We start from the raw sequence: 13,075 nt of genomic DNA on the forward strand, positions 1-13,075 counted from the left end.
GTGGGGTTATGGTCAAGTCAGGCCTGGATACGGCTGTCCAGAATATTTTTTTCCTGGTGCCTTGGACTAGAACATTGCATGTAATGTAGACGAAATTTTGAGAGAGACGACCCGATGTAGACTGATTTGTTTTGTCTCAGTGAAATTGCTATTTTGTGTTTTGACTTGGAAAAACACACTTGTGTTTGTTTTGATTTGTGCAAATACAGTTTTTTTCTGAATGCTTAAACACAACCGTGATTCTTATAGCACAATTTCTAAAACTATTAATACTTATAGCAAAACCACTCACTAAGTTCGCAAAACTAAAAGCACAAACACTGCTTTGCACTCAGTTTGCAATTTTGCAACACACACTTTGCACAACTGTAGGCACAATCCACTGCATAGCACTCTTTTTGCAGAACTGTAAACACAACTCACTGCTTTACACTCAATTTCCAAATGATCAACACACTCCTAGCAAATCTATACACATGTATGGCTATTATTTACACTATTTTGCCAACTCTCTGGCACACTTTCTCATGTGAAAACTGTTTTAGATAATTAGTTCATATAGACCAGGCATCATGTCAGACCTGGATACGGCATTCCAGAATATATTTTCCCCTGTACCTTGGACTAGAGGACATTGCATGTGATGTAGATGAAATTTTGAGAGAGTCGACATGATGTAGATGTTTTCTCAGTGAATTGCTATCTTGTGTTTTGACTGGGAAAAACACACTTGTGTTGTGTAATTAAACAGCAATACTTGAAGTTTGGATCCCTGTATGTTTACAGAACTATGACAAAAGTATGACCTCCAACTGACATAGTCTACCTTGTGCACAGAGAAAGCAAAAGCCAGATGTGTTTTTTATTCATACCATCAGTGTGTAGTTGGCACATTGTGTGCTTACTATTGTGATGGCTTGTGTTTACTGTTTGATACGAAAACGCCATTTACGAAGGTGTGAAGAGTTAAGCAAGGTGTGTTGGCTTTTGCAAGAGAACTACAATGGTTTGCTGATTGGGTGAAAGGTTTTCCTATTTGTGTGTAGAGTTTTGCAAAAAAAGCCATAGTTATAAAAAATGTGCTTAAGCAATCAGAAAAAACTGTAATCAAGAGTCAGTGTACTGATAAAGGAATAGATTAGATAGATATGGAAGGTTTGCAAAGTGATATCATGCTCCTTGAGTATTTTTAGTACTTCCAAAATGCAGTATTTTATTTTGATACATGGTGTGGCTTAGCCTGACGTCGTTCTAGTCAGAATATGAGTCTGATGCTCCATTGGGATGTGATTATGGGGCGTGTTTCAATCAATACAGGGGTGTAAAATGCCTCTGCACTCAATTGGATAGACCTAACCGATCAGAGCAACGATATAGCTTACCGTGAGCTGTTGGAGGAACACCCCAACCATCCTTCATCTCTACAAATGACTTAGCATTGTTTTCTGGTCGTTTTTTAAAGTTATTGTGCTGTCAATATATTGTACAACATGCTATAGTGAAATCTAAGACCACGTGTAGGCCTATACGTACTAGGGTAGGCTTTTCAGAAAAACAGATATTTCCCTTCCTTCGTTTTTTAAAATAATTCCGTTCACACCGATGCTAAAAACAGATGGAAGGGTGTCGCAAACCTCCCGAGCAAACAGGTGGCCAATCAGAGATTTCAAACAAACGAGGGAACAACATGTCACAATACAAAAACACAATTTTCCCCTGATTACATGCAAAAGTGAAACTGGACTTTTCCCACATCTCCACTTTGGCTGGAGTTTTCAGAAATTGTTTTCAGTGCTAAAATCACAGTTTTTGTGTAAATGAAAGGCTAAACCGCATGGAAATACAGTAGGCCTATATGCATTTTTCCTACGTGTAAACAGGGTCTTAGAAGCCATCTGTCTAGTTTCTAACGACAGCATTTAAATTTTAGTTGCAAACAAAGACTACGTTTACACGAAGCAGGGTATTTTCCTAAACGAATATCTGGCCATCTACGTTTGCAAATAAAACTGCATTTACACGAGACCGTTTTAAAAAAAAAATGTGTTTACACGAACCCGTGTACATACATGCTGTCATGAGCACGCCAAACCACAGTGGCAGTCTAACGATAAGCTCAAGCTCACATTAACCAATCAGAATCCTGAAAAGTTGCCCGAGCCACCGGAAACGGAAGTGTACTCTCTTCTTCGGATAGCAGCGGTAAAGCAAGTTGTTGTAGATACAGTAGGCCTACACATTCTTCTGTGCTCCTCCACATAAAAGAGGAGCTGAATTTGCAAATGCAAACAGACAAAAAGGGTCTGCACCAACATAAACACGATGGCTACTCTGAGCGCATCCATGATCACCTCAGCCCCAAAATGTGAAGTCGCACGTGAGAACATGTAAATGTAAACATTGGTCGCACATTTGGTGTACTTCTGTCGCATACTGTGATGTTGGCTGCCCAAAACTCCATTTACCACAGTTTACAACCAAACGCATAAACAAAGTTTTCCAAAAAAATCACTTTGGCCGGAGTATTTTTGGATAACCGTTTTACGGGGCAAATTCTCCGTTTGCGTCTAAATGAAAGGCTCAAACGTAGGGAAATGTCTTCGTTTATAAAAATACACATGCTCGTGTAAACGGGGTCAAAATCAACCTAAGCGTGCTCAAATGACATGATAGAAGAGGCACTGTTGCTCATCTGTCCATCATCGTACAAAGCCCGCCATTTGATTGGTCCGAACAGCTCTGGTTCGGGCATTGTTGCTCCTCCAGTACGAACTTCCCGACGTCAAATGTTGTGGCCGGGGCTAAATTCAGCTGGCTTTCAGGCTAGGTGTGGCTATGTATTTTGTAATTATGACCGCCGCGCAGCGTTTTTTTTTTTTTATTTTTATTTTTTTTTTATTTATTTTTTTTTTTTTTTCGCATGCCCAAATTTCTGTCAATGATTCCCGGGACACTGAAAGCCCGGGGTACACGAAACTTGGTGGACATGTAACCCCACATGGATAGCATGGAACCATCGTTTTTCGTTTTGATCTGTAGCCCCCCCGCTGAATTGGACCCCCTGAAAGGAGGGTAGGGCAGACACAGTTTTCTGTGAATATCTCGAAAACCGTAGGGTTTAGGAGGACCATTTTTTTTTTGTATGTTGATCTCAAGGGGCCATGTCAACCCATTCCATAACCACTCATTTCATGTATAGCGCCACCTAGTTAAACACAAAAAAAGTAAAAATGAGGTGGTGTAATTGAAGGTATCTGTGACCTAACATAGTCAAAACTGCACGAAATTGGAAGTGTAGGATCATTATGACACCCTCTGTATGCACGCCAAGTTTTGTGGAATTCCGTTCATGGGGGGCCACACAATAAATTAATTTATGTTACTATACACCAACTGGCCTGTAGGTGGCCGGAGACAGTTTTCTGTGAATATCTCGAGAACCGTAGGGCCTAGGAGGTCCACCTTTTTTTTGTATGTTGGTCTTAAGGGGGCATGTCAACCCATCCCATTACCACTTATTTCATGTATAGCGCCACCTAGTTAAAAATTAAAAAGCAAAAAATTTGGTGTTTTCATCTCAATATCTCTGGCTGACAAGGTCAAAACTGCACGAAATTAAAAGTGTAGGATCATTATGACACCCTCTGAATGCATGCCAAGTTTTGTGTACTTTCGTTCATGGGGGGCCTTACAATAAAATAATTTATGTGTACATTTAGTGACGTACACCAACAAGGATTCCCGGGACACTGAAAGACCGGGGTACACAAAACTTGGTGGGCATGTACCCCCACATGGATAGCATGGAACCGTCATTTTTCGTTTTCATCTGCAGCCCCCCCGCTGGACTGGACCCCCCGAAAGGAGGGTAGGGCAGACACAGTTCTCTGTGAATCTTTTATGGTATGTTGGTCTCAAGGGCCCACATCAACCTGGCTCATAATCACTCATTTGTGATTTGCCCCCCCGGTAAAAAATGAAAATCAGTAGGATTAAAAGAAAGCCAAAATAAATATTCATCATCATCATCATGGCTGCATTTTCAGTATTGGCGAGAAGTAGTCGTTTGTCCACTAGATGGCGCATCGTTGCAGTGAGACGTAATTTTGTTGGAAGTTAAAAGTGGATTGGAAAAAACAATGGACGCTTCATACAAGGACTGTAATTTACCGCAGCGAACATCTAATAAGGATAGGACGATGTTCACATGAAGTGTAATTCCCATTTCTTCTTGAAGCCGAAATAAATCTGAGGATGTTTATCGGACATGCTTGGTTTTTACTGCAGGTACGTTAATCTTGTAATATCAATAAGGACCTAGGTAATGTTACCGTTAGCGTTGGTTGAGTGATGGAGGCATTTGATTTATTGCATTTGTAGAAAACTATAAATGCGGTTATACCAAGCAAATGTATAGCAGCACTGTTTGTATCTTTCGACTGTCATTTATTGCACGTGCTACAAAATCATTCTGTGCAATGGAAGATTTACCAACGTTACACCGGTCTGATACAGTTTTGCCTATACTGTACATGCGTGAGACGGAGACGCCTGTTTATTTTGTTTTAAGTGCGTGCAGGGTGTGAGAGGGGAATCGATGTGCTTTGATTACAGCTTGGTAGTTGTAGTCTGTGAAATTAAAAAGCACGTGTGTGTGAAGTATCCAAACAATGACACCTTCATTTCATTATGGCTGCTTTAGCAAAACACCTTAAGCTACTGTGTAGTGGGTCCCATTTAGAAGTGGCTACTTCATTCGCGCTTTCCTTGACTCATGGAGCTGCGTGAATGTTATTACAACTTTTCGCCACGATATGACAGTTTAAGTCCGCTTGATACTGTAAGGCGTAAGCCATTGGTTTCCAAAGGAGATTTTATTTGTGTCGCCAGCATAGCCTATTGACAATTTATGTTGTAAATAGGCCTACCTTATAATCCTACCTGTAGCTTAGGGAAGCTAACAGCTTTCTATTAGGATCTAGTTTGTTAGTTACCGTTTTTTCATAACTCCCTGATGCATTTTTGCATTTAGAATAGCCAGAGCGTGTATATCTCAATCGGAAAATTAAACAATATCGGGTGCCTATGGACTAGGCTGGGTGAACCCAGCCTGATCTGCCCGCTATTTATTTTTTGATTTCTTAAAAGATTGAGCTTGGTCTGATGAAAGCCAGACTAGCCATGGACCTCAGTTAAACAATGCAAGGGAACATGAATCAGCCTATATTTGCACTAACAATAACGGACAAAAGCTCTTCAACTTTGGCCCGTTAAAATGTGTATGAACAGTCTAGCGACGCATTTCATCAAGGCCCATTTGGACATGTCAGTTATTTGCACCACTGGTTAGATGTAAAACAGCATTTCGTTTCAGACTAGGCTACTGTTACTTAATTTGTGCATTAACAATAACGTTTCAGACTACTGTTACTTAATTTGTGCATTGACAATAAAGTATTACATGAACTAAAGATGACTAAAATCTTATGTAGAAGAAGAAACATTCACAAAAAATCCATCCATCCAAAAATGACCTTTGTTTTTGATAGCTGTTGAAAACGGCATGGAACTGACAGAGATGTTTTTGTTTAAAAATACATAAAAAATAAATAAATAAATAAATAACATTATGCTGATACCTTTTGCTTTTCCCAAATACAATGTAGCCTACGGGTGTAAGTGACCTTTCATCAATCCAGTTGCAATGGATGAACTGTGATGAACTGCCCTACTTGTGATTGTTTAGAGATTTTAAAGGTTTTATAACAATTCTACATCTTCTTTGGCTATTCTACAATCTATTCACCTTTTCAGCACCAGTAGGGTACTTTCTGTGCAGCCGCACACACACACTCAGGCATGCCAAACAAGCATACACAAAAGTTTCAAGAGTGGGGGATGGAGTAAAATATGGAGACAAATTGAAGTGTGATTTATTTTCGCGGAACGGATGTACAGGACTGAGCGGCGGTCATATTTTGTACCGCTATGCGGTACATCTAGTTTATTTTGATACTCTTATAATTAGGGTATTTAATATTTTATTTTAAAATACATTTTGATGTATTTTTGCCCATCCCTGCCTACAGATAGAGCAGCCAGTTAGCTACAGTGCTACACTCTTGGGGCATATTTAAAATGATGCCCCCCATAGTATAAGCTTAGCACTGTAGCTGCCTGGCTATTCTAGCTGTTAGTTGCAGCAAATCGAGCTAGGTAGCGTTGATTATTTTAGCACTTAGTGACTTTGAGAAACAGATCCATGTGAAAAATGGCCATAATTTTCCTTTAAGGCATCAGGAGGGGGGTTTATCTAACACACAGAGGCCAACAAAAGCCTACTGCACAGCTATGTACCAGCTAGCTACCATTACACTCAACACCAATTCATCTACATTCAAGCTTTGAGACTGCACATTGCACAGATGCACAGCTGAAAAAAAACCTTTGACTTCTTGAATGTTTGGGTGGGCAAGACACAATGCTTGGATGGGCTAGAGCTAATGATAATGAGAGTAATGTTTCTAACTTACAGAGGAGTAGGCTACACTTATGAAGCTGTTTCAGTAACAAAAGCTCTGCTGAAAATTTCTGCCACTCGCAGATAGTTCTGTCTCAAAATGTCTCAATTATCACGTTGCTTCACTTATACAGTAATAACTTGTCAACTGAAGCGACATTCTTGTTTGTCAGCCGTATACTCTATTTTCACTATACTCCATATTTTTTTTGTTTCCAGAGAAATACTTCATTCCTGTCTCCTGCTTTCTGCTCTTTAACCTGATGGACTGGGCTGGCCGCAGTCTAACGGCCGTGAGCACGTGGGTAAGTCCGAGAGAGAGAGAGAGAGCGATAGAGAGAGAGAGAGAGAGAGAGAGAGAGAGAGAGAGAGACCACAGAGGACTAATCCTCTCAGAATCTAACTCTGCTCTGATTTCTAATTCTGAGTGCCTAAAGGTTCTACCTGAGGAGATTTGGTTTTGGTAGTGAGCTCAATCCAGGATGCTACGCAAGTGATGGATTTGAGATAGGGCCCCAATTCCTTTTGTTAGCTATTGGGAAAGACACAATCCGATTGTTCCTTCTGTTTTACTTTCAACTGATTGTTCCCCAACCAACAATGATTGATTGAGAAATGTCAAATACTTGCAACATGATAAAAATCTTTAGTGGTCATTATGTTGAATGGGAGCATCTCCTATTTCTCTCCTCATGCATAAAGAGATATTGGGAAAGATACTGCAGTAAAATACTGTATGTGGCAAGCAATATTCAGCCTGAGCCTTACTTGGCCTCCTGGCCCCTTTGCACCACTGTGAACAGACTTACATTATGCATTCCCACCCCAACGCATCAATCTAGCGGCGTTGTCAGCTATACTAGAACATTCCAGATTGCAGAAGGCATGAGCAATGGAGCTTCTGGAACGTATCGAATGGCTACATGAGGACCCGCTAGCACACATCTCTCCAGCAACGCTGAACTAGATAATCACTCACAGGTGCTCATGTTCGCCGCAGTCACAGATGTTTGGGAACAGAAACCCCTCGGCTTTCGAATACAGAGATGCAGGTCAGCCAAGTCCAAGCGAACACGTTCCAACGTATCAGAATTTAAGACGGGAGGTGGGTTGCGGATTTTGGGGCTCGTAAATATGTCCGCCGGGGCAGGGAGCGAGATGTCTGACTGCTGCCAGAGAGAGGGAGTTGTTCCCTGTACTGAACGCAGTGATGTTGCGTTGATGTTGTGCTATGTTGTGTGTGTGTGTGTGTGTGTTTGTTTGTGTGTGTTTGTTTGTGTGTGTGTGTGTGTGTGTGTGTGTGTGTGTGTGTGTGTGTGTGTGTGTTTGGGGGGGGGGGGGGGGGGGGGGGGGTGTTCAAAGGTGAGGCTCGTAACAGCTGCTACAGTCGGTAATGGACCTAGTGGAGCTGTGCCATGACTGGACTTGGCTGTTTTCAGAGATGAGGACGAACCTTTGCATTCTTCTTGATTGATTTTCTCCTGCTTCTAATAGTGCAACATACTCATATGCTGTTAAATTGGAATACTCCAGGAGTCATCCAGTTGAGGCTGCCCAATCAGGTGCTTCACAGTGGTAGGACGGTAGACTATTTACAAAAAAGCAGAATGGAGCACACTGATTTAGCTTGCAGTATTCACTCACTACCAAAAACGACTATTGGTACAACACCACTGTGTTTTTGTCAGGCTCCAAATTCATATGCGGTTACAGAGAGTATGCAGGACATCAACCGGGCTGATAGTCTGTGAGCCAGGGCCTCAAAATATGGAAACCGTTACCGAAAAAGTGGCAAAGGCTACCATACCTTTTCTGAAAGCCTGGAATCTCAGCTTTTCAATGATGTATGATGGCCATCTGACAAGAGTAGCTGTTTTGAGTTATCACACATAATGTAAACTAAGGTTGAGAAAATAATGCGTATAAATCAAGCAGAACACTGACATAGCTGAAAATCTATATTGGACATATTGGAATATTTTATTTTATGTTTGGTATCATTTTAAAGGGGAGATTCTGAGCTTTTATTTGTGAACATTTTGGATAAGTACAGCCAACCCTGGAGCTCTTCAAACTTTTAATCACACACATTTTCCTGCCATTTCCGCCTAAGTCATCTTTTGTCTTTTAATCCTGTGGCACCAGGGAGCATCAGTGAAACAAAATCCAAACACTGAAATACTGGCATGACCCTAAGGATTCAGAAAATGTATCATTTACTCATATTATCTGATTTGGAGGGGGTGATTTTCAGTCTTATATCAGACATGGCGTTTGAGAAAATAATACGTATAAATTAAGCAGAACAATGACATCTAAAAAAAAAAACGGTATAACAAATAACAAATGAGACATGGATTCCTATGGTTTAAGGTGTGGTAAACCCAATTATGACATTTCCATTACTGTAAAAGGTCAAGGTCATGACCTTTAGGCATGGTCAATGACATTTTATGACATTTTTCCCAACATTCCCGTCACACCGGTGTGACGGTACTCCTTTAAGAGTGTGGGGATGTACTTTTAGACTCCCCAATTATCCACATTCTTTATACATTTCTTGCATTCATATGTTCCACCCACAGAATCATGATCCCAAAGTGAAGTCGGTGATTAAAAATCCTCCCCTAGCACTGTTGCTGTGTCAGCTTCCTCTTGACAACATAATCAGCTCTCTGACTGAAAACAGCATGAGAGATGTCAGAGGGAGCAGTGTACTAGTTGTGAAAATGCTGGCTGAACTTCTATTTTGTCAACCTCTGCTTTCCAGCACTTATTGAACTCCAATGTGCACATTCAATGGATTAAGCATATTATGCACAGTTCATATGCACTCTTAAAACAAATGTGTTGAAAACAACACAACTTGCGATGTTTTTAACACATCTCTGTGTCCAGATAGGGACAACACAGTTTGTGTTGTTTCCTTTTCTATTTGTTACACAATATGTGTTGTAAATAACAAAACTTGCATTGAAAACAGCATGACTTGCTTTGTTTTTTAACATATTTCTGTGTCCAGATAGGGACAACAACACATTCGTCTTAAGAGTGTGGGACATGAATTTTGCTGATTAGAATTAGACTTCCACAGTCAAGTCATTCCCCCCCCTCTCTCTCTCTCTCTCTCTCTCCCTCCCTCTCTAGCCCGGTCAGGACAGTAAGCTGTTGCCAGGTCTCCTGCTGTGTCGTGTGATCTTTGTGCCTCTCTTCATGCTGTGCAACGTGCAGCCGCGCTACAACCTGCCTGTCTACTTCCACCACGACGCCTGGTTCATCGTCTTTATGATCCTCTTCGCCTTCTCTAACGGCTACCTGGCCAGCCTCTGCATGTGCTTCGGGCCCAAGTGAGTAACAGTGTGTGTGACTGTGTATGTGCGTGTGTGTGTGTGTTTGTGAACATAATATGAATTTTCACTTTCTTCACATGGGAGTATGTGGAGTGATATGACAAATGCTGTACATACATGAACCTGTCACAGTACTTGATTGATTGATAGATAGATAGATAGATAGATATATAGATAGATAGATAGATAGATAGATATAGATAGAGAGATAGATGCAAGACTTCAGTTTAGTGTTCAATGAATGCACTGTACTAAAACCCAACGCAAGTGAATAACTTAAGTACCTCCTCATCCTGCCCCCGTTCTCCCTCCTCACAGGAAAGTAGCTCCGCACGAGGCTGAGACGGCCGGAGCCATCATGGCCTTCTTCCTGTCGTTGGGTCTGGCTTTGGGAGCGGCCATGTCCTTCCTGACCAGAGGCCTGGTCTAACAACTCAATGCACACAAACCACAAACGCGCATGCGCGCCCACACACACACACACACAGATGTACATTTGCTCGTATACATGCACAGGTGCACAAACTCAACTCACACACTCACTCACGTACACAAACAGTGTAATTATCTCAAACACACACTCTGATGTGGCTGAGTTGTGTACAGCAGATTTCGTTCTCGCAATGCAGACACACAAACACACACACACACACACACACACACACACACACACACACACACCAGACACAGACACACACTTGGAAGTGTATTATAGCATGCTGTATTCTCTAATAACATCAATGTACAGTGGAACAATTCCAGAGTAGGTTGTATTGTGTCTTTCTTTTCCAGCAGACTGAGGAGGGAGAGCTCCACAGGTTCTAGGATATCCTCAGCACTACCTTCTATCAGTAACCTGGGAGAACCCAGACGAACCTTTTTACCAAATTTTAATTGGCTCTGCAGGTCTGGCAAAGTTGCATTCACTCCCATTTCCAATGTTCCTAAAACCCAGGCACCAATCACAACCGTTGAGGCGGGCTTAACATGATGTCATCGAACACTTTGTTGAGATGTTTTTTTTTTGTTTTTTTTTCTGTTGCTCTGCGTATGTCATCTCCTTCATTAATCTGATTGGCGTTTAGGTCTATCCAATTGCGTCCAGAGGCATTTTGATCGGCGTCCGTTTGGTGACGCCCCTTGGAAATGGCAGGTGAATGAACCTTGCCCATGCAGACCCAATCTCAATTTCAGTTGAGATAAGGTCTGGTGCTAACCAGGCTATACTACCAGTATTAAACTGCAGACAAGTCTGAAGCGTTCCATTTGCGACGCGCATGCTGCAGCACTTCGCCCCTACACTATAATCAATGGAAGTAGCTAAACCAGACGTGATAGCGGCACGTGTGTTCGAAAAAGAAAATAGACCAATCTTCTGGAATAGTTTTTACGCGTCGTGAACGGAACGCTTCAGTTACGCATCCCGCGTAGCCTTCCTGTTATACTGCCAAAGTCTCCCTTGCAACATATTTCATACGAGCAGTCTATGCATATTGCCATGTAAGCTATTAATAGCAACACTTAATCCTTAGTTGCCAGATCATGTATATGTATATGTATATTGTATATGCGTTACTCAAAAGGACAACATTTAATTGTAATTTGGTCTTGTTTTAACTCATCTCATCATGCTGTTTTAGCCTTAAATATATTTAGTTTCTTGTAATAGAAAACACTGGGTAAGCCACATATTAAATGCCAGTTTTATTAGCTTTTCATATTGTACAATATATGCTAAATATATTACTTTTTGGAACTTTTTGTATTTTGGAACTACAAGGTTTAATCTGTGTTGCCTTGTATTTTCAGGGTTTACCAATTATGGTCTAGAAAGTTATTTTCTAGAAAGGAGTTTTCATGAATGACTTTGTCTACTGTTATGCATTTCGGGCATATACAGCACCCACCTCATGAGTTGCAGCACTACACAGGACTAAGCAAGTTTGCAGATATTTCCACATCTTTATTTAGTTTATAATACAATATGAGAGACCCAGTCTTGTGTCTTTGACTGAATGTCTTGTATCATACACAATTCCTGCTGTCTCAATAGTTGCTGCAGACTGAATGTTGAATGTGTGTTTGTTTTCTTGACATTTGAACAGTCTTATCATTCTTGTATGAAAAAAATATTTTTCCGTTTTATTGTTTTACGCCGCTGAAATATAGGTAGTGATTGCCTTTTGTAAGGTCCTTCAACATTCTGTGATGTCCATCTGGCCACAGGTTGTGCAGGGGACTCGGCAACTACTAAGCAGCTTGTTTTTTTCCCCTGTATAGCCGGCGGATACCTTGCTTGGTGCAGAAATCTTTGTCTATGTGTCATACAGACTACCTCAGTCTTATGTGAGGCATTCTGATTAATAATTTTGCATTTTATGATTATATTTTGAAATCAAATATCTATGGATTGATTTAGTTTTATTATGATAAAACACAGTTGTACACTATACCCCCCTATCACCCCCAATCCTTATATGTCATGTCGACAACACATTTGCATAAACTGTGTTGTGAACCATATTGAAAAAAAATATGATAATAATAATAAAAATAAACCTCATGTATTTTTCAAAGTCGTCTGTTATTTTGTTGTTACATACAGTATACTGGAAAGATGTGCAACTTTGCTGAAGCACATATTTATATTCATTGAATGGATGGATGTACGCCTCCAATTTCACTCACAGGTGTGTTAAACCCGATATGTAGAGTGCAATGTGATTCTATCAAAAAGGTGCACAAAACATAAACTGACAGCACCTTGGAAACGGCAAAGATATGTTAGGTGAACCTACAGTACTCAAAACAGCTGAGGGCTGACACATGAATAAGTGAATGACATTGAGGTTTTCAGGTAGAACTTAGCAAAAGCTGCCTATTTATTCTTCTGACCCTTAGGCCTACTAAGAAAGTACACTAGACTTCTGGAAACCGAAGTACCTGAAATATACCAGATGTTTTTAACCTCTGATTATCTGCACTATCATGCAAAAGTGATGATGTGCAGTGACAGACATTCATTCTAGGCAGGCAGAACAGACTATAATTCAAAAAAAGAGACCATCTTTAAGGATGAATACCATTTTTATTGTTCAAGGAACTGAGTGGGACAAATGTTCTCACCATAAAGACAACCTTTGGACCAAAAGGTAAAATAAATTAACACACATAAATCCATGTGCACATACACATGTATGCACGT

At 40.7% G+C, this 13,075-nt stretch overlaps 1 protein-coding gene across 6 annotated transcripts in view; it reads left to right on the forward strand.

Moving 5' to 3' along the window:
• slc29a1b (solute carrier family 29 member 1b) overlaps window positions 1-12,446 on the forward strand; it is a 37,700-nt gene extending 25,254 nt beyond the window's left edge. For all 6 annotated transcript variants that reach the window (XM_042103289.1, XM_042103287.1, XM_042103285.1 and 3 more), the window contains exons 11-13: window positions 6,740-6,825; window positions 9,668-9,867; window positions 10,189-12,446. In XM_042103289.1, coding sequence (XP_041959223.1) covers window positions 6,740-6,825; window positions 9,668-9,867; window positions 10,189-10,300 — 398 coding nt within the window. In that variant the 3' untranslated portion in view covers window positions 10,301-12,446. The remainder of the gene's footprint in view (window positions 1-6,739; window positions 6,826-9,667; window positions 9,868-10,188) is intronic.
• Window positions 12,447-13,075: the final 629 nt, after the last annotated feature.

This window comes from Alosa sapidissima, chromosome 9, assembly GCF_018492685.1.
Source record: "Alosa sapidissima isolate fAloSap1 chromosome 9, fAloSap1.pri, whole genome shotgun sequence".
Taxonomy (NCBI): Eukaryota; Metazoa; Chordata; class Actinopteri; order Clupeiformes; family Clupeidae; genus Alosa; species Alosa sapidissima.